The sequence below is a fragment of the Solanum tuberosum genome, unplaced genomic scaffold (genome assembly GCF_000226075.1).
Source record: "Solanum tuberosum cultivar DM 1-3 516 R44 unplaced genomic scaffold, SolTub_3.0 scf00318, whole genome shotgun sequence".
In the NCBI taxonomy this organism is placed as follows: domain Eukaryota; kingdom Viridiplantae; phylum Streptophyta; class Magnoliopsida; order Solanales; family Solanaceae; genus Solanum; species Solanum tuberosum.
In genome coordinates, this window is record NW_006239246.1 from 26,654 (window position 1) to 45,431 (window position 18,778).

At 32.6% G+C, this 18,778-nt stretch overlaps 1 protein-coding gene across 1 annotated transcript in view; it reads right to left on the bottom strand.

Moving 5' to 3' along the window:
* Nucleotides 1-11,061: 11,061 nt before the first annotated feature.
* Nucleotides 11,062-18,778, bottom strand: part of LOC102601549 (probable polyol transporter 6) — a 15,530-nt gene continuing 7,813 nt past the window's right edge. The window contains exons 2-3 of the mRNA XM_006360412.1: nt 12,488-12,638; nt 11,062-12,392 (exon numbers count right to left, since the gene is read on the bottom strand). Coding sequence (XP_006360474.1) covers nt 11,062-12,392; nt 12,488-12,638 — 1,482 coding nt within the window. The remainder of the gene's footprint in view (nt 12,393-12,487; nt 12,639-18,778) is intronic.

The following is an 18,778-nucleotide window of genomic DNA, read 5'->3' on the forward strand; positions in this document are numbered from 1 at the left end:
TGAAAATTTACTGGTATGTAAGGCTGAAAGTGAAATTCATAAATAGCTGCGATAAAAAGGGTAACATAGATACCACGTGAAATTGAATCTGTCATAACCTCCATGGCTGATATTTGACCTCCTAGTATTCAACTATGCATGATATGCTTGTGTAATTGTATGACATAAGTGTATCTCTCTCTATATATATATATATTTGCAAATGCATGGCATACATAACCAAATGATAGCAATGGTGGTCATTTCGGGTAGCTAATTGGTATCATATTTGCCAACCTGTGGCCATCTGTACAATATTATAGCTCCGAGTAAATGCATAATATGCCATGATATGAACTTTGAATGCACATTGTAGGCCATAAAAAGAACTTAACCAATCTTGGCTCATTTATACTGTTATTCTCATAATCTTGTAACCACTTTTGTATAGCATGTAAATGTCTTGTAGAACCTCATATGTTTTCCAAATAAGCTTGGAAACTTAACTTGACTCTAAAAGGGTAGCTTAAACCTTATGATGTTTATAAAGAGCTTAAGGTGCTTAAAGAATCTCATCGTGACATTATTTAACTTTCATACGACCATTTAGGTCTATAAAACACATAATAGACTCAAAGCTATCTCAATTTAGCAAATTAATCATTTAAGAACTCAAGAAAAGAGACTAACATGTTTAACTTGATTTAATAATGACTCCAATTTGGTAGTAGTGTGGTCCTTTTTAGGAACAAGGTTGCTTGACAAGTATATAACCAAAAGAGTAGAATTCAAGATTGGGCATTAATATCATTTTTGAACAACAATTTTGTAAAAGTTTTTAATAAGATGGAATAATTTAACAATCCCCTGAATTAGATACAATAGGATACTTCTTCAATAATTTAGCCTTACTTTTGAGAAAATAACTCATAAGGAATATGAAACTCGATGAAAAATAACTTTAACTATCAAATATTTTTCATAACATTACAAGTACAATAACAATACAATAGAGTTAATAAATAAAATCAACTAACATCTCAATGCCCTTCATAAAGGGTCTTCCTAGCAACTGAATAGTAGAAATGACTCATTCGATAATTCAAAATATTTAGGATTCGTGTGATAGAAAAAAGAGAGTATTGCCTTAACATACCTTGAATATGAGCTTGAATAACTTGAGGTAGATAATCAATTTTTCTTTCAACGATCAAATAGAGAGTCAAAACATTTTTCCTACCAAAATCTTCTAAAACGTGGGTACATAATCTTAGTTTTTGAAGCATAAATTACAAAACTTTCTCTCCCATTTAAATGGTCACTGCAACACCCATAACAACTTTTGAATTAACAACATACTTGATCTTGTCTTTTTTGTTGAAAACTCTTGTACATATCTTTATATATAAATATATGTCCAGCACATAGTACTTTAATTTAATGGGCAACTGCTATTATTTTAGAATTTTGGTGAAGAATGGTGACAATATAATAAAAAAGGTTAATGTCATTATGTAACACCTCAAAAATCTAAATTAGAATTGATCAAGGGAGAATGGAAAACCACGGAGGGGTCCACGAGCCGTGAAGAGGACCACGGCCCGTCACCCTGCTCGTGGTGTTGCACCCACCCTCTGTAGATGACCACAGACGCCTAGACGATTCATGGAGCGTCACACGGACCTTGAGGTGGTCCTTGAACATGATTAGCCCTTTTCACGGTCCGTGTGAAGCTCCACAGACCATTTAGGCGACCATGGTCCTTCACAGTAGCTTCACACGGACCGTGAAAAGGGCTAATCATGTTTTGGATTTTTGGGTCAACTTCAAACGATCATATCTTTTAGCACAAAATGAATTAGGTGGCCCATGACTTATCAAATTACAGATCTTTGAGTCCTCTTTCCAACGCCACCAAGTTTGCCTAATTTCGAGCCTAGAGTTAAAAGCTATGCCCATTTTAGTGAAGCCTTATCTGGCTAGTGAAGCTTCACGACTGGCTATACGGCCCGTGAAGCCTTAGACGGATCGTGAAGCCTCTCTTCTAAGTCACCTCATCAGTTTTTAAGTTAAGGTCATTGTGGTCTTTTCCCAAAATGTTTGGTACCCAAAATGCATCATTTTAAACCCTATTTCAAGGCCCATATAAGTGCATTAATACCGAAAACCACTAATTTCAATTCATTTTCCTAAATTCCCTAAACTTAACCAAATTCATCCTCTCAAAAAATCTTCTCTCTAGATCAAGGAAGAAGAATAAGCTAGGGTTCTTCAAGTTCAAGTCTCATTTCTTCATCGTTGCTTAGGGATTCAACCAAGGTATGTAGGGATTTCATCAATGGGTTCAATTCACCCATTGAGTCCCTAAGGTTTCTTTAATTCTCCAATTCAATTTCTGAGATTTGATTAGATTTTCACTCAATTCCTTATGAGTTCTATTTGTATGGATTCAACTGCTTTATTATGATCTTATTTTGATGATTTGAACTTAATTACATGCTTTCAACCAATTCCATGTGAACCCATGCATTGATCTATGAATTTTGACTATGAACCCTAATTTACATGAATTCATGAAGAAGCTTGAATTTATGAATATGTTTTATGAAACTGTGCATGTTTGTATGAAAGCAATGTTTATGACTCAAGTAAGCTTATAGATGAAGGTATCTATATGATCTATGAAGCTTGGCCATATAACATGAATGACATCTAGATTTTCCCTCAATGCTTTTCAAACTATTTTCCTAAATTAGATCTTGATTAGTATGGTATTCGGATATGCCATCAATGATTATAGATCATGCTTTCAAAACTATTTCCATTAGTAGTAGGAAATTTCTAGCATGAAGTGAATGAGTATGGGCCTCAAAAGCTATTATGAAAATATAATGAATGGTGAAAGGTTTTCTCACGCATGATCTAAGGTGCTATCCTATGATGTTTCTAGCTTGGATTAGTATCTTAATTGTAATTTTCCATGGATAATAAGATGAGTAAGATTAAAGACTATTATGTGGGATTTATGCTTAACACCAAGAGGATATTGAAATGGAAGCACTCCCTTAGCTTGAGGCCCGATTTCTATTAGCAATCTCCTTATCCCATACCTATGTGCCCCCATAGGATGATTGTCTTAGATAGAGATTAGCTAATGGATCCACGTAAGCTAGAAGTTCATGATACTTACCTTGGCAAGTAGGACAACCCTTTTCGGTATGGGGTAGACACTGAATTCCATGTTATATCTCGCATGATCTATATGCCAGTTAACGGTAAACTTCCCACAAAAAGAACTAAGTTGATTTCTAATGTGTTATAAAGCTTCCTTTTATGATTTAAATATGAATTGACCATGTTCATGTTTTATGAATCTTCTTAAATGATTTTACTATGTTTTAACTTGGTCATTCATTTCATGTTTTCGATTATGTTCCTTTATGATCACATCTCATGTTTTGTTGCTTTCCCCTCATACTTAGTACATTCCATGTACTAATGCATATTTGTACCTACATTGTTTCACTAATGTAGGGCTTGACGATTCTTATCCTTCCGTTCGTGACTAGTTGATTGCATTAGAGATTTGAAGACTTGGTAAATCCTCATACTTCGAGGATGATGTTACTTTTATAGCTTTTTGTCATTCAGTTTCAAACTTTGTATGTGATGTATGGGTTACGTCCCAATCACTTTTATTATGATATATTAGATGGCTTATTGAGACAAATGTTAGACTTCCGCTTTGTTTCAAAAACTCTTTTATATGAAATGCTATCTTTTGAATTCTTTAAATTCTATTATTTTGTATGATGCATGCTAAGTGGCTTGTGCAGGGCCTCTCGGGGTCTTATACGCCATGTCACGTCTAGGGTGTACTTTGGGTTGGGACACATAAAATCCTTATGCTGCCCTTCTCCACCACTTCCACGTATAAGTGGTGGTGCCAATCACCGCATGATTTTTTACCCATTATGCATGTACTTGGATATTGCATAGGTTCGCAGTTAAATAAATATAATTGATGAATATATCATAATAAATAATGTTTTTTGAATAAAGTCCATGTTATATAATAATATTTTTTTAATATAACTAGATTTACTATCTTTGTTAAAAATATTACTTATTGATAAATTTTTGTAAAATAATTGTTTGTACAAATATATCGTAACTACAAACCTTTCTTCATGCGTATTGACCCGTTAGTTCCCTCCCTTCTTTTCTATTGTGAGCTTCAATGGTGAATTTTGGTTGTCTATTTGTATGACCTATTTTGCTTGCCTTCCGAGCTTAAATTGTACCCATTTTTGGGGAACAAGTCCCCTGAGACAAATAGAACCATTTGATGGAGCCAATTTTTGGATTCCCGACGTGGTTCCACAATTCCATTTTGGCTCAATTTTTAGCTCATCCTCAATTGTTTTGATTTTGGTATCTAAATGTTCGTATTGATTTTGTGATCAGGTTTTTGGTAGAGTGGCAGAAATCGAAGGCCACTTGGAAGGGAAAAACTCTAGAATCATGATTTTAGAGCGTGCACACTCAACATTGAGGTAGGCTACAACTTACCGGTCTTTAAATTGAGCTTGTATATGTGAATTCGTGTTAATTAGCTAGAATTGGGTTGATTTTGTAGTTGGATCATGTTTAATTATTAAAAAAATTCATACCTTAGCCTTATTTTTAGTTTTTTCTTAGAGAATCGAGCATGCCTATGTTTAATCGTGTGATCTTAACATGGCTTATGTCTTTTGTAATATTGTTGATATAATGATTGATAGTTTGTTATTTTCCTTAGCCTAGGTGTAGGCTAGTGATTGCCTTAGACTTGCATTTTAGAGCCGATAGGCCATAGATATTCTTCGACATCGCGTCCACCGACTTAACTACCTGTAGTGTGATGTAGCAGACTTGAATCTGATAGTGTAAGCCTTAGCTAGGAGGTAACTCGGCTCCTGTGACCTTTCATCCATAACTCCATATTATGTTATGGCCCGGAGTTATTCGATTTTTATTTTGGGCTTCGTTCAACTACTTGAGATTGGATTTGGTTTGAGCTTGGAGTGATTCAATGGAAACTTTAGGGTGGACTTAGATCCATGAGGTCCTTATAATGGTGAATCTTGTTTTGGGATCTTTCCATGATTGCTCGTATAGCAAAAAATTCAAGGTCCAAGCATACCTTTCTCATAGCCGCATATTCAAGGTCCAGGCATAATATTATCTTTCAGCCGGTCGAGTGATTCTTAGAGGCACGGTTCTATTGGTATCTATAGGTGTTTTAGCCATGGTTCGAGGTACTGGTTATGCACTCCCTATTCTAGATTCACTGGTTCTCATTCTTAATAGTTGTAACTCTTTGTGTATACATCAGACTTATGGGGGTATGTTCGAGTTATTTACTTTTAACTTGCGCACTCGTGTACCTTATGGACTTACGGGATCCGCGTAGGTTGTAGCTAGTTCTTACCTTTCATTTTCATTCATCCCTAGACTTGTGTGTTTTTTCGTTAGATTGTCTTTATCATTCCACTCATTTGACCTCTAGTTGGTGTTGTTTATTGCTTTTCATTATTGTCTTTAATTCCCAAGCTCAGTCGGCCTATGATGCCTAATGGTACATTTTTTTGGTACTCATACCATACTTTCCATCTATTTTTATGATGCAGATCTGAGCACCAGTTGCCAACGTTGATTTCGAGCCTACTCCGAGGATATTAGAGATAGAGTGTGAGCTTATAACATCCTGGATCAGCTTGTCACCTTCTGTTTATAACTTTTTGACTAGTCTTTTGTATTTGAGACAAGGCTGCATTTTTGGTCCACTTTTGGGACTTGTTCTTTTTTTAGTAGCTCTGTACATGCATCTACTAGGTCGTGAGATTGAATTTCTTATTTTGGTTGTATATATCCTCTGTTTTTCTTATTTTCAATTGCTTTGTTAAATTGATTCTTTTATCACCTATTATTTGTTGTTTCTACCCAATATGCATGTTACTTGTCCTTTTGGGATATGAGTTGACTTACCTACAAACGGATTATGGTAGGTGCCATCATGACTCGAGGTTTTGGATAGTGAAAGAGGATGATACTGATGAGCCATACAATGATGAGTAGTAAGGCTATTAACTCCCTTTCATAGCCTCCAAAGAAGAAAAAACTTTAATTGATTAATTAATTGGATAAAGTGTGCTAAACAAGTAAAAATTTGATATGCCCAGATTACACCTCCCTAAAGAAGTATTAGCGGTCATTGTTAAATAAAGAACTTAACTGAGGTTAGGTTCAATCCCATGAGGAATATGGTCTAGATTAAGGCTAATTTATGGTTAATTGTAAGTTTAGCCAGAGTACTTTCGTAAAAAGGAGGGATTCTTAAACAAAATAATTGTTGATTGATTTGTAGTAACAAGTAAGCAGAATTCACAGTTTGTAATATCAATATGAGTAGAAACTAGGGCATATGTGTTCCCCACAAGTTCTTGACATAGTAATCCTAATAATAATAACTCTTTCCTAGTGTTTAACATGCATAGTCGGTAAGTTAGGTATCTCCTAAGTGATTGGTCGTCCAAGTAGGGAATTTCACCATGCAACTTGGTCGGTCCACGGGTGTGTTCCTTACTAACCCTTAACCTTGACCCCATATTTGGGTTAGGCTATTAGATAGCGGATTATCACACTAAATCTTCGTTGTTTAATCTCTTTCTTATTCATTACTTCCTTGGTCAGGCAAGTAGGAATGAGGCGAGTTCTAATGTTGTGCACCGTTAAAAAGCATTCAAAACGAAGAGATTAACAATACATGCATAAACACTATTTTAGAATTACTTAATTATTAGTTTTACGTTGTTAATTACTCATGGTTCCCACAACCCTAATTGTGAATTTAGTGATTCGTGCTTGAGTTATCACAATTCATAATAGGGTTAATAATATAAATCATGAACTTACAATTGGAATAGATGAAATTCGAAATCGTGAGTTGAAGAACAAACACAAATTTCATAGACCAAACTTCAAGAATTAAATGCCAAAAGCATTTGCAATATAATTTTCAAGGCTACAACAAGTATCTCAAGAAGTCTAACAACCCAAAAACAAAATTTATAACTAATATTTATAGAAAATAAATCCTAAACCAAGTAGGAAAAGGAAGACTAAGGAAATCTGGTTTTGGGTAGTGTCACCTACGGTTGCCCACCTACGGTTGGCCACCTACGGCTCGTTGAAGGAACGACGACTCGTAGGTGCCTCCGTCATTCAGCAGTTAGTCAATTTTCCAGTCGATGTCATTGACGGGCATGACCTATAGCTCATAGGTCTAAGCACAGCCCGTCCTGTTGAACCGCCGTTCATGGACTGGAGCTTCTTATTTCTGAACTTGCCTACGATTCCTCATGTACAGCTCCTAGTAGCACCTACGGCTCATTAGTTGCCTTCCATCGTTCAACACTTAGCTTTATTTCTTAGCGCTTCAACCCATGCCTTCCACCTATGGCTCGTAAAAGGAATGACGGCTCGTAGGTGATTTCATGTGTCATCAAAAATCCTGTTGTTTCAACACTTCGAATACCAACTGCTCCAAAACCCATTTCCTACAAAATCAAATCAAAGTACCATCACATTTACTAACAAAATGCCTAAGACTCATGCAAAACTCTAAGTTTGATGCATCAAAAATACCGTAAGTTGACGGTATACGTCACTTGTCTTTTTGGGATATGGGTTGACTTACCTACTAGTGGATTATGGTAGGTGCCATCATGACTCGAGGTTTCGGGTCGTGAAAGAGGATGACACTGATGAGCCACACAATGCGGAGTAGTCAGGCTATTAACTCCCTTTCATAGCCTCCAAAAGAAGAAAAAACTTTGATTGATTAATTAGTTGGAGAAAGCGCGCTAAACAAGTAAAAAATGATGTATTAAAGTGCTTAGGAGGATAATCACTATTTTAACCAAATTATTTCTATCCATTTCTTAGCCTACATTACAATCTTATAAGTCATATTTGATCTTAAATATTGACTTTCTTATATAAGTGGAGTAATTACACTAAAAGCAAGCTTATGATTCACCATTGATGGATGTGAAATTTCTGTGAGAGTTAGTGTGGATTATTTCATTTATATGCCCATGTCTACGATTTATATATTGGTAACTCTATTATGGTTAGGGTATATGGTTGTCACGAGATATGTTTGATCTTCTAAGTTATGGGAGATAAAAGTATTTGCAAGTGTTTAAACTGATTAAGTTTGTTCCTAGGGTTGGGTTGTTTAGAAAAGGCCGTTTGCGAATTTTGATTTTAATTGGTTGCATGGATAAGAAGGCTTGTTTATTGTGGTTGTTGCATTCTTGGCCGGAGTAGACCTATTCGATTTGTATAGCTCTGCGAGTGTTATGTGATAAGTTAGTCCCCAAGTTTTAAAGCTTGTTTGAGGCCGATCAAGGATATAAATGTGAAGTGTTGATGTGAGGCTCAAAACACTACATCAAAAATGAGCTTTAGCGGCAATTGAATCTAATGAAAAGACTTTAACACTCTTTATTAATGTGTCTATTTATTGCCGCTAAAAGTTATTTTTGTTGTAGTGAAAAGTAACATACTTCACCATCATTCACCTCATATTTGGCGGTTTTACCATCACTTTGAACACTATTTCATATATTATGCTTATGTTGGTTGTTTTCAATGTGTAGGATAAAAATGAGGAGATTTGAGCCAAAAATGAATATCGTAAAGCTTCCAAGTCTGAGTAGAAGCAAAAGCGCCAAATTAGTTTGAAGGTTTGCGATCAATTGCTAAGATTAAATTTGACAAAAATCATGGAAGATCATTATCAAATACACCGCGATGCACCAAGCTAGGCGCTAGCGGCCCACATCGCGACCCTACTGGATTAACAAGGGGATCACACCAAAATAGTCCCTGGCCAAAAAGGCTTGTCACAACACGGTAGGAAAAGTAGTGGACAGTGTCCGTACCTCGTTTTAATGAAGGGTATGTTCATCTTAGATTTTTTCGGAATGCTACACATACATTAGAAACACGATTTTTCAGGATTATCACACCTAGTACGCATAAAAAAGGGGAGAAGAACAATACTTTTGTAGGTTTCTTTGTATTATTTCTTCCTTTCCATTGAATATATTTTATTCATGAATTCTTTTTTTTCCTTATTCCAATCATTTCTTTTCTTATTCCAATCATGAGTGATTAAACTCTTTAATTCTAGGATAGTGGCATTTACATGAAGGCTGTAGTTTGACATTCATGCTTATAAAAAGGGAAAATGGTCTGAAAAAATACTTCAACTTTGACCGAAATTGCTGTTACGATACCAAACTTTATGGAGGACCTTTTACCCCCTGCACTATTTAATAATATATTTTAAAGGTATATATGTGCCCACGTGGACACGTTACTATTTATAATTATGCAATATTTATGATGTCCACGTGGACACATATATACCTTTAAAATACACTATTAAATAGTGCTGGGGTAAAAGGTCCTTTCCAAATTTCGGTATCGTAACAACAATTTCGACTAAAATTCGGATATATTTCAGACTTTTTTCCCAAGATTTTTCACTATTAAGGTACTTGCTTTTACTTGAGCCTAATTATTTGATATTCTGGTCAATTATCAAATATTATTTCTCCAATTTTACTTTACGCATTGTTTTTTAAAAATAAACACCATTTATTTTGATCAAGCAAAAGAGCAATATTCTTTGTGGAATTTGACCCGAACCTAGTTGGTTTCTATATTTTATAACAATCACTTTATACCTTTTCAGAGGTATAATTTGGGCATAGTGCACTATTTTTGCACGTCATTTTAGTGAAGAGTGTTTTCTTCCTGGGGTTCTAGGAACCCTATATATACATCACAAACACGATTTTTTGGTTATCATGCCTAGTATACAAAGAAAGGGGAGAAGAACAATATTTCTCTAGGTTTCTTTGTATTATTTGTTTCTTTTCCATTAAACACTTGTTATCCATGAATTCTTCGTTTTGTAATCAAATCATGAGTGACTAAACTTTCAATTTTAGGATTATAGGATTTACATGGAGGTTGTAGTTTGGCATTTTCATGCTTATGAAGATTTTCCATTATTGAGTTACTTACTTTTTCTTGAGCCTAATTATTTGGTAATCTGGCCAATTATTGAATACTATATGTGGCTCGTAATTGGACTCGAACGGAAAAAATAATTTGCAAGCGTAATAAGAAAAAATAGAGCTTGGCTGTGAACTTTATAGAAAAAGGAGAACAATTCGATAAACTAGATAGGAATATACTCGTTAGCCTTGCTTAGCTAATACCTATGAAATATACATGCACTTCACTACCAATCGACGACCAAAAAATATGTGTTAGGAATAGTTGAGCTTCGATTTAAAAATATAGGTGTTAGGAATAGTTGAGCTTCGATTTATCAGCATGATGCTCAATAAGTAATATCAACTTGCAACTAGAAAATTAGAAGAATGGTTAAGCGTGATTATATATTTCAACTAGATTGTTAAACCGCCAGACCTTTTCTCTCATCAGATTTACACCAACCAATCTTCAGCTTACTACAATTTTATTGGTATTCTTAGTTGATTCTCGAGCAGTAAAACATATAATTTTTCCAAAAATTATTTGTTACTTACTGAATAGTTGAAATACTAATTCAAATTATACAATAATTCGATAAGTCTATATGGGTACGATATCTAGATTTAACCTCCTGTATTATTTGTATAACCAAAAAACACTTATGATGTGTGTGTTTGAACGCAACAAATATGTAGAAAAATCATGTTAACATAAATGTTGTCTCAACAACATACTAAATTAGCTTCCAAAATGAGATATGGAAATGATAAAGTGTATCCAGACCTTACTTTTGGATTGTGTGAGATAGAAAGATTGTTTTCAATACATTGAGAAAATAATGTAGGCAACCGTTTCTATCTTTTCTTTTGAGAAGATAAATAAGAAGAGAAAAAAAGAAGAAGATAGGTGCATCTCAAAATCAAACATGTTTAAAATGAACTAGTTAAGCCTACCTAGCTACTATCTTTCAATCGTTTCCTCCTTTTTGTCCTCAAAGATTGCCATAATTTCTTCTAGGCTCTTGCCCTTGGTTTCAGGCAAGAAAAAGTAGAAAAAAATAGTTGCTACTACCATAACTCCACAAAGTAGAAAGAAGGTTCCTGCAAATGTTATCTTGTTGGATATGGTTAGAAATGTCATTGCAACCGCACCACTCACCAATCGATTCACTGAAACCGCCAAGCTCGTACCTTGTGCCCTTAACCTAATAGGAAATATTTCTGATGAATAGACCCATGTTATTGGACCAAGTCCTATTGAGAAGAATGAAACATCAGCACATACTGCAACAACACACAATGCGATAGCCCATGGTGGCTTATAATCGACATTGTGTAGATACATTGAGCCTAACCCAAGACCAGCTAGAGAAACAGCCATTCCTATTGTACCCAACAACAACATAGGCCTCCTTCCGAAATTATCCAAGAAAAGTGCTGATACAATGCAAAAAAATGTCTTCGCAATCCCCATGATGATGGTCACAGCTATTAGTCCTTTACGGTTGTGAATTCCTGCAGCATTGAACACGGATGGCGTGTAGTATACCACTGCATCATTACCAGAGGCTTGCATGAAGAAATTTATACCGATAGCAGCTAGAAGAATGCGGCGAAGTGGCTTAGTTGGCCTTAATAGTTCTTTCCAAACCCCCTGACCTTTCCAATTAGTAGTTGATCCAGCAGCTTTAATTATTTCTTCTAATCTCAAATCAGCTTCATCATCATTATCTGAAGTTTTACGAAGCACTCTTTTAGCTTCTTCTATATTGCCTTTCATTATAAGCCAACGCGGTGATTCAGGCATTTGCAAAACTCCATAGGCAATGGCAATAGCTGGAAGAGCAGCTAGGCCAAGCATTAACCTCCAGTTGATGTGGTGTGGTAAACCAGCTAATGCATAATTGAAAATATAGCCAAGTAAAATACCAACAGTGATGAAGATTTCAGGGAGTGATGTGAGCAAACCACGTGTCATTGCGGGGGATACCTCGGCAGTATAGACAGGAGCAATCATGAGAGAATAACCAACACCGATTCCAGCAACGACCCTTCCAGCCATAAGGAATGGGTAGGAAGGAGCAAAGCCCATCAAAAGTGAACCTATTAAGAAAGTTGTTGCTGATAAGATAATTGTGTATCTTCGACCAATCATATCTGAAGTCTTTCCAGATGCAAGCGCTCCAATTAGAGAACAAACATTCAATGACCCAACCAAGATTTCGACTTGAGAAGATGAAATATTCATATTATCTTTTATGAATAACACAGCTCCACTCATCACTCCAATATCTGCAGTATAATCATATATAATTGTTTAGATTTTGAAATTAACATGTCTAGTACAGAATATAAATTAATTAAACAAGAGTGAGTGAGTGAGTGACCATAGCCCAAGAGGATGGAGTTGGTGGAAGCCAAAAGGGCGCAAGCGAGGGCATACTTGTTGAGAGGAGTCTTCTTAGGAGGCTGATCAGATTCCATTTTATTATCTTCATCCATTATAAGCAGCGAGCAGCTCTGGTTTAGATCTAATCTCTAACAAAAATCAATCCAAATCATATACTGTTTTCTTTCCTACTCTCTTGATCTTGATGTTGATGTATATATATATGAGATTGAAAAACTTTTGAATTATAAGTAATCTGATTTGCCTAAATTGTAGGATGCATTGACACGTTTCTCTTCTATATTCAAATACTACTTCAAACAAGCGCAACCTGCGTTTTCCCTCTCGTAAATACGGAGTACTCTCTATATCTTTATCCAAATTCACCTTAATTGAATTACCACTTTTGCTTTCAATGCACCATAATATATTCTACTTTTACTTTATACTTTTCGTTTAAGGTAAAGCTCAAATATCATTTGTTTATTTTTAAACAAGTGAAGTAAAACTTTTACTAATGGGTTATAAATGTGATTTTGTATTAGCGCTAAATAGAGCATATTTCTATTAGAACTAAGTTCATCGCAGGATACATATTATCCTACCAATACTAGAAGATTAACCTCAGTAAAAATGTTATTTTAACTAAAGACTCTCCTTATTTTAATATATTTTTTGAAAAGTAAAAAAGTGCAGTAGGAATCCTTTTCTCTTAAAACTTCCGTAGGAATCACATATAAATTGTATCCTAACACAAATCTAACTTCTGTCATTGTTTCGCTTAAAATACTTCTATTTTTTTGCTTAATTTCTATTACTGTGACTCGTGAGTCCCTTTTTTTTAAATACTTTTGTTTCTGTAATAATATATTGATTTAATATTCGTCATTTGCTTAATTTAATTTGGCAATTCACGTTAGAATTAAATGAAAAAGGTAGACAATAAATTCTTACAGTCCTAATATTAGGAACTTAACTCACGTTAGAATTAAATGAAAAAGGTAGACAGTAAATTCTAAAAATTTCTTTAAAAGGTTGCATAATCAGAAATTTTTTATGGTGGACAGGCACAAGTATGACATGATATGTGAGGAATTATTTTTGAATAAAAAATGTGTGGGACCTACCTCTTTCATTGTCTCTCCTACTTTTTACCCCTCAACCCTCCTTTTTTTCCCTTTCTTTCCTTTCACCTTTTTTATTTTTTATTTTTCATTTTTCTAAGTTCTTCATTCAATTTCTTGATATATTTTTTTGAATTGTGAATTTCATTCATCCAATTAATTTTATTGTTTACATATTTATTTATTTATTTTATTTGATAATTTGTATGTATATTTTTTTTTTGTTATATCAAAAATATGAGAAGGAAAAATGAAGGAGGAAATTATGAGTAATGCTAAATGGCCAGAAAATTTAGCCAGAATTTGGTCAGAAATTTAAAAAGACTATAATATCTTTTTTATTTTAAAATAAACAGATCTTTTTTCCATTTTTAATTAAAAGGTATTAAAGTTAAAAAGGTAAAAATGTTCAAAAAGGTAAAATAACATATGTAAAATACCATTCTGGCCAAATTTTCTAGCCAAAATGATTTTTCCGAAAATTATTAGTGGATAATCAAATTTTCACTTACGAGATAAATGTCTAGATAGTCAATCAACTAAGCTATTAAAATCTCTCATTTGATATATGGATATATGTTTGATTGATCAATTTTTTCACTTAGCAAATCAAATTATTTATCAATTTTTCTTATATTAATAAAGTATAAAACATAGCAAATCAATAAAATAAGCTTTTCGATTTTCTCAATTTTTTGAGTTTGATTTGAAGCACACTACAATCAATTTAGTTAAATTTTTATGAAATATGATGTAAATAGCACACTATATTTTACAATTATATCTATTTCACTTTATATAAATAATTATGTAAAAAAACCTATCAACCGGAACGACAGAAAAAACGGAAAATATTATATTTATATATATATATATATATATTCTAACGAATCAAAAATGATTAAAATAGATGAATTGTTGTTTATAATATTATAAAAATTCATAAACAATTTGATTTTATTAGTAAGAAAATAACCAATCAAATGTATATAAATGTACAAATGGAGAATTTTAATAACTTAGTTGATTAACTATTTAAACGTTAATCTCGTTGGTGAAAATTTTATCATTCATTTTGTAATTTTCTCTTTCATTTTTTATTCTCATATTCCTGATAAAATAATTTTTACTTTTTAAAAATTACCAATTATCAAAATGAGAAGATAAATATATAAATAATATTAAAAAAATGGGTAGATAAAGTTGCAATTGAAAAAAAATTATCCGCAAAATTAAACGGATAATAAGAAAAAAAAAGGTGAAAGGAGATAAAGGAAAAAATGGAAGATTGAAGGGTAAAAAGTAGGAGAGAGACAATGAAAGGGGTAGGTTCCACATATGTTTTGTTCAAAAATAATCCTCACATGCCATATCATACTTGTGCCTCTTCCACCATAAAAAATTTCGCATAATCCTAGATAAATTTGTTTACTGTATTAGTTTTTTTTGTTTTTTTTTATTTTTTTACGTATAAAGTTTTAGAGATACTTTTATGAACCTTTTTCTTATTTACCTAGGATTATACTAATGTTTAACTCTAAATACAATTGAATTGTCTTTAATTTCGGAATTAATAAAAAAAAATTGAGCAACTTTCACATATAGCAAACATAAAAATCATATTTGTATGCTATAGTTATATTTTGCAAAATTGTGCTCCATATCAAATTTTATGTTTGTTATGGCTATTAATATGTATATTTCGCTATACATATACAAAAGAAGCAATTGTATAATTTGTTTCAGTGTACATATACAAAAAGAAATCAATTGTATAATCTGTGTTTGTATAAAAGCGAGAAAGAGAGAAAAGACAAAAAGAAAAATTGGGCAGGGGAAGATCTGTATTTGTATAATCATAAGTGTATATGACGAAAATATATGTATTTGTATTTGTATATATAATTTTCTCTCGCTTTATACAAAACACAAACACAATTTATACATTTGTGTTCGTATAAAGTGAGAGTGGCGAGCAAGATCTGGGAGAGTGGCGAGCGATCTAGGAGAGGGGAGAGAGGGGAACGAAAAGATATGTATATATACAATTTTCTCTCATTTTATACAAATACAAACACATTTTATACATTTGTGTTTGTATAAAGTGAGAGAGGCGAGGAGAGACTGCCTAGCGAGAAACGAGAGTGGCAAGCGAGAAATTCAGGAAGAGAGGCGAAGTGGCAACAATTTGCTACAGGTTACAATTAAATCAAACTGTGGTTATAACATTTAATTTGAATTAATAGTTTGCTATTTTATATAGTTTTCTCTTTTTCTTTTTGTATAAAAGTTTATTTCAAACTATAAAATATTAGAAAGATAAAATTAATTTTAAAGACTTAAATATTAGGACTTTAAATATAGTTCAAACAAGAAAAAAAATTTAAGAATGAAAGGTTTAGTCAATTTTAAAGTACTTAAAATTAAGAGTTCTTATATTTATATCTTATAATAAATAAGTAAATATTTAATAGCTATAACTTTAAGTAATTTCAAAGTCATACATATTAACGTAATAATTATTTCCTCTGTCCCTAATTACTCGTCCAATTTCTTTTTTACTAGTTCGTTTTTACTTGTCCATTTTGACAAAGGGAAAAAGCATAAATCCTCCCTAAACTTGTCCTGAAAAGTCAATACACGCTTAAACTATTATGACGACCTATTACACACCTTTACTATTTAAAACTGAATTCAATACCACCCTGAGACGTGTAACACCATTCTCACAACATGTAGTGTATTACACTTGCTGCCACATAAGCACTACGTCAGCGCCTGATTAACGTTTCAAGCACACCTCATCCAATTCTAGGCGCAAACGATCGTTAAACAGTATAAAACCCAACAAATGAGTTGGGATCGAACCCACAGGGAGCGATACGTGTTTAAATTCAATTAAGAAGTACAAACGTGATCTAACTAGTTATAGGAATATAAATTATCGAAAAAGACATGAAACAAATCAAAAGGGGTGACACAAATGTCAGATGGGGGTTTTTGTTTGCAATTATCAACTACAATGCAATCACACAAAATTGAAATAACAATACGTTTCACATCCCTATTTCGAACTAGCCGAAACAGTTCACAACATAATATAGCTGCCACTCTGATTTTGGAAAAAAATTATTTTTTGTTTGTTTTAGAGTCGCCACCTAAATTTTAAGGAAAATATTAGGAAAATCATTTTTTATATGTAAATGTAAACTCTGTTTTAATTTGCGAAACCAGTGAGATTCTGAGTAAGGGTTTTGGTTACTTGATGGAAATGTGTTAAGCATCCCTCAGAACCTATTCGAAGATAATCCTTAAACTCAATTTAGAAAAAAGTATTTGCGAAAAGTATTTGCTTATTATTTGCTAAAATTGACGTCCAAGAAAATAACTTTATTTAACTTTATGAAGAGAAATACACAAGGTACATGAGACATATGTTTAAAATATACCAAATGTAATGTATTATATGTTTATGAACATCTATTTTAAAATATGTAAAGCATTAATAGTAACATTTATTTTTTGCTTGATAACAATGTATGTAAGTATTAAAATATATGTGAAAGTTTTAGGCTCTCACCTGACATTATGCTCATTAAGTAAAAAGATTGTTGAAAGTGGGTGAGATTTAATTAGCCTATTTATTATAATGTAAAATAGACATGTGTATAGTAGAAGTAAATGTGTGAAATTTTATTCATTTTTTTTTCTATAACTCTATGTAATTCCTAAATAAATAAAAATAAATGAGAAAGTGAATGTGGTGAAAATAATGTGTATGTATGATTAAAGTTAGAAAAGAAGGGAGAAATAAATAAAGTATAAATACCTTATGATAGTAACACATGTACAATAAATATACCTTTTGTTTTTCTTTTCAAAAATCTGAAATCTCAAATATAAAAATTAGAAAAATGAATTATAAAATATATTTAAAATTGTCATATCAAGTTAAATAAAAGATGAAATTTAATGGGTGAGTTACTTGCGACACTTTCTAGTTTAGAATTATTACCCATTTTTTAAAATTCCAATTAAGATGACAAAAAAACCAAGGCTATAGCTAGCCATTTTGAATTAATTCCTAAAGAGGTGTATAAACCTATACATATATTTTAAACTTATACTTACATAAAATTTAGCTTTTTTATATTAAAAAAAAGGGTTTGCTTTATGAGTATAAATAAATGGTTAAACAACATGTCATTATTTTATATTTATAAGTGTCAGATGAACTAGAGATCGATCAAATGAAATGAACTTTAGACTATTTTAGACCAAATAAATATATCAAGTTTTTATCAAAGCTACACAAAACACATATTCGGAGTAATACAAAGTTAGTTAAATAAATGTGAATAAAAAAGTAATGAGGAAGGTAAGGAGCTAGATACTATAAGTTCCTATTGGAGGAACAAGCTTCCGATGGTTTAGACCTTGAACGCTACGATAGTCCTAATACCTGTTGACCCAATATTTTGGGTCAATAACGAGTTCCAAAATAGAACTCCAGCTTCCGAGTGTACATGGAATAAAAGAGATAAAAGATTATTGTAATTTAAGTGATCAAACAATGTCTAAAACAGTGAGCAGACACAAATAATAGCTATGGAAATATATATTTATCATAAGAAATTGTACTCAAATTTAACATAGAGATTCATTGCACATGATGATTCTTTTCAATACAACCAGTTCACATTTTGGTAAACAAATAAGGTACAAACTTGGAGAGATTAGAGGGTACAAATAATCCTAAATTATCTATGGTCTGAATAGGCGAGCACTTAGCTAAAATCATATCTTAAACCATGAACTCATGGTTGAACACATATATTAACTCTAAAGTTTACCTATCTACCATATTCTTGCAAATTAGCTTTAAAAGCTTAAGGTAGCTTAATCATGTATCAAAAGAGGAACCAAGAAGAGAGTCATTTAGGGTGTGTTTGGTAGGAAGGAAAACATTTTCCGGAAAATATTTTCCAATTTTCTCATGTTTGGTTGGGTTAAATGTTTTGGAAAATGTTTTCCAAATCAACTCATTTTCCTCAAATTTAAGGAAAATGACTTCCCTTCAAAACTTAAGGAAAACATTTTCCAAAACTCTGTTCCAACTTCAAACTATAATTACTTTTTTGTTGAAAAAATCAATTTATTTTGTC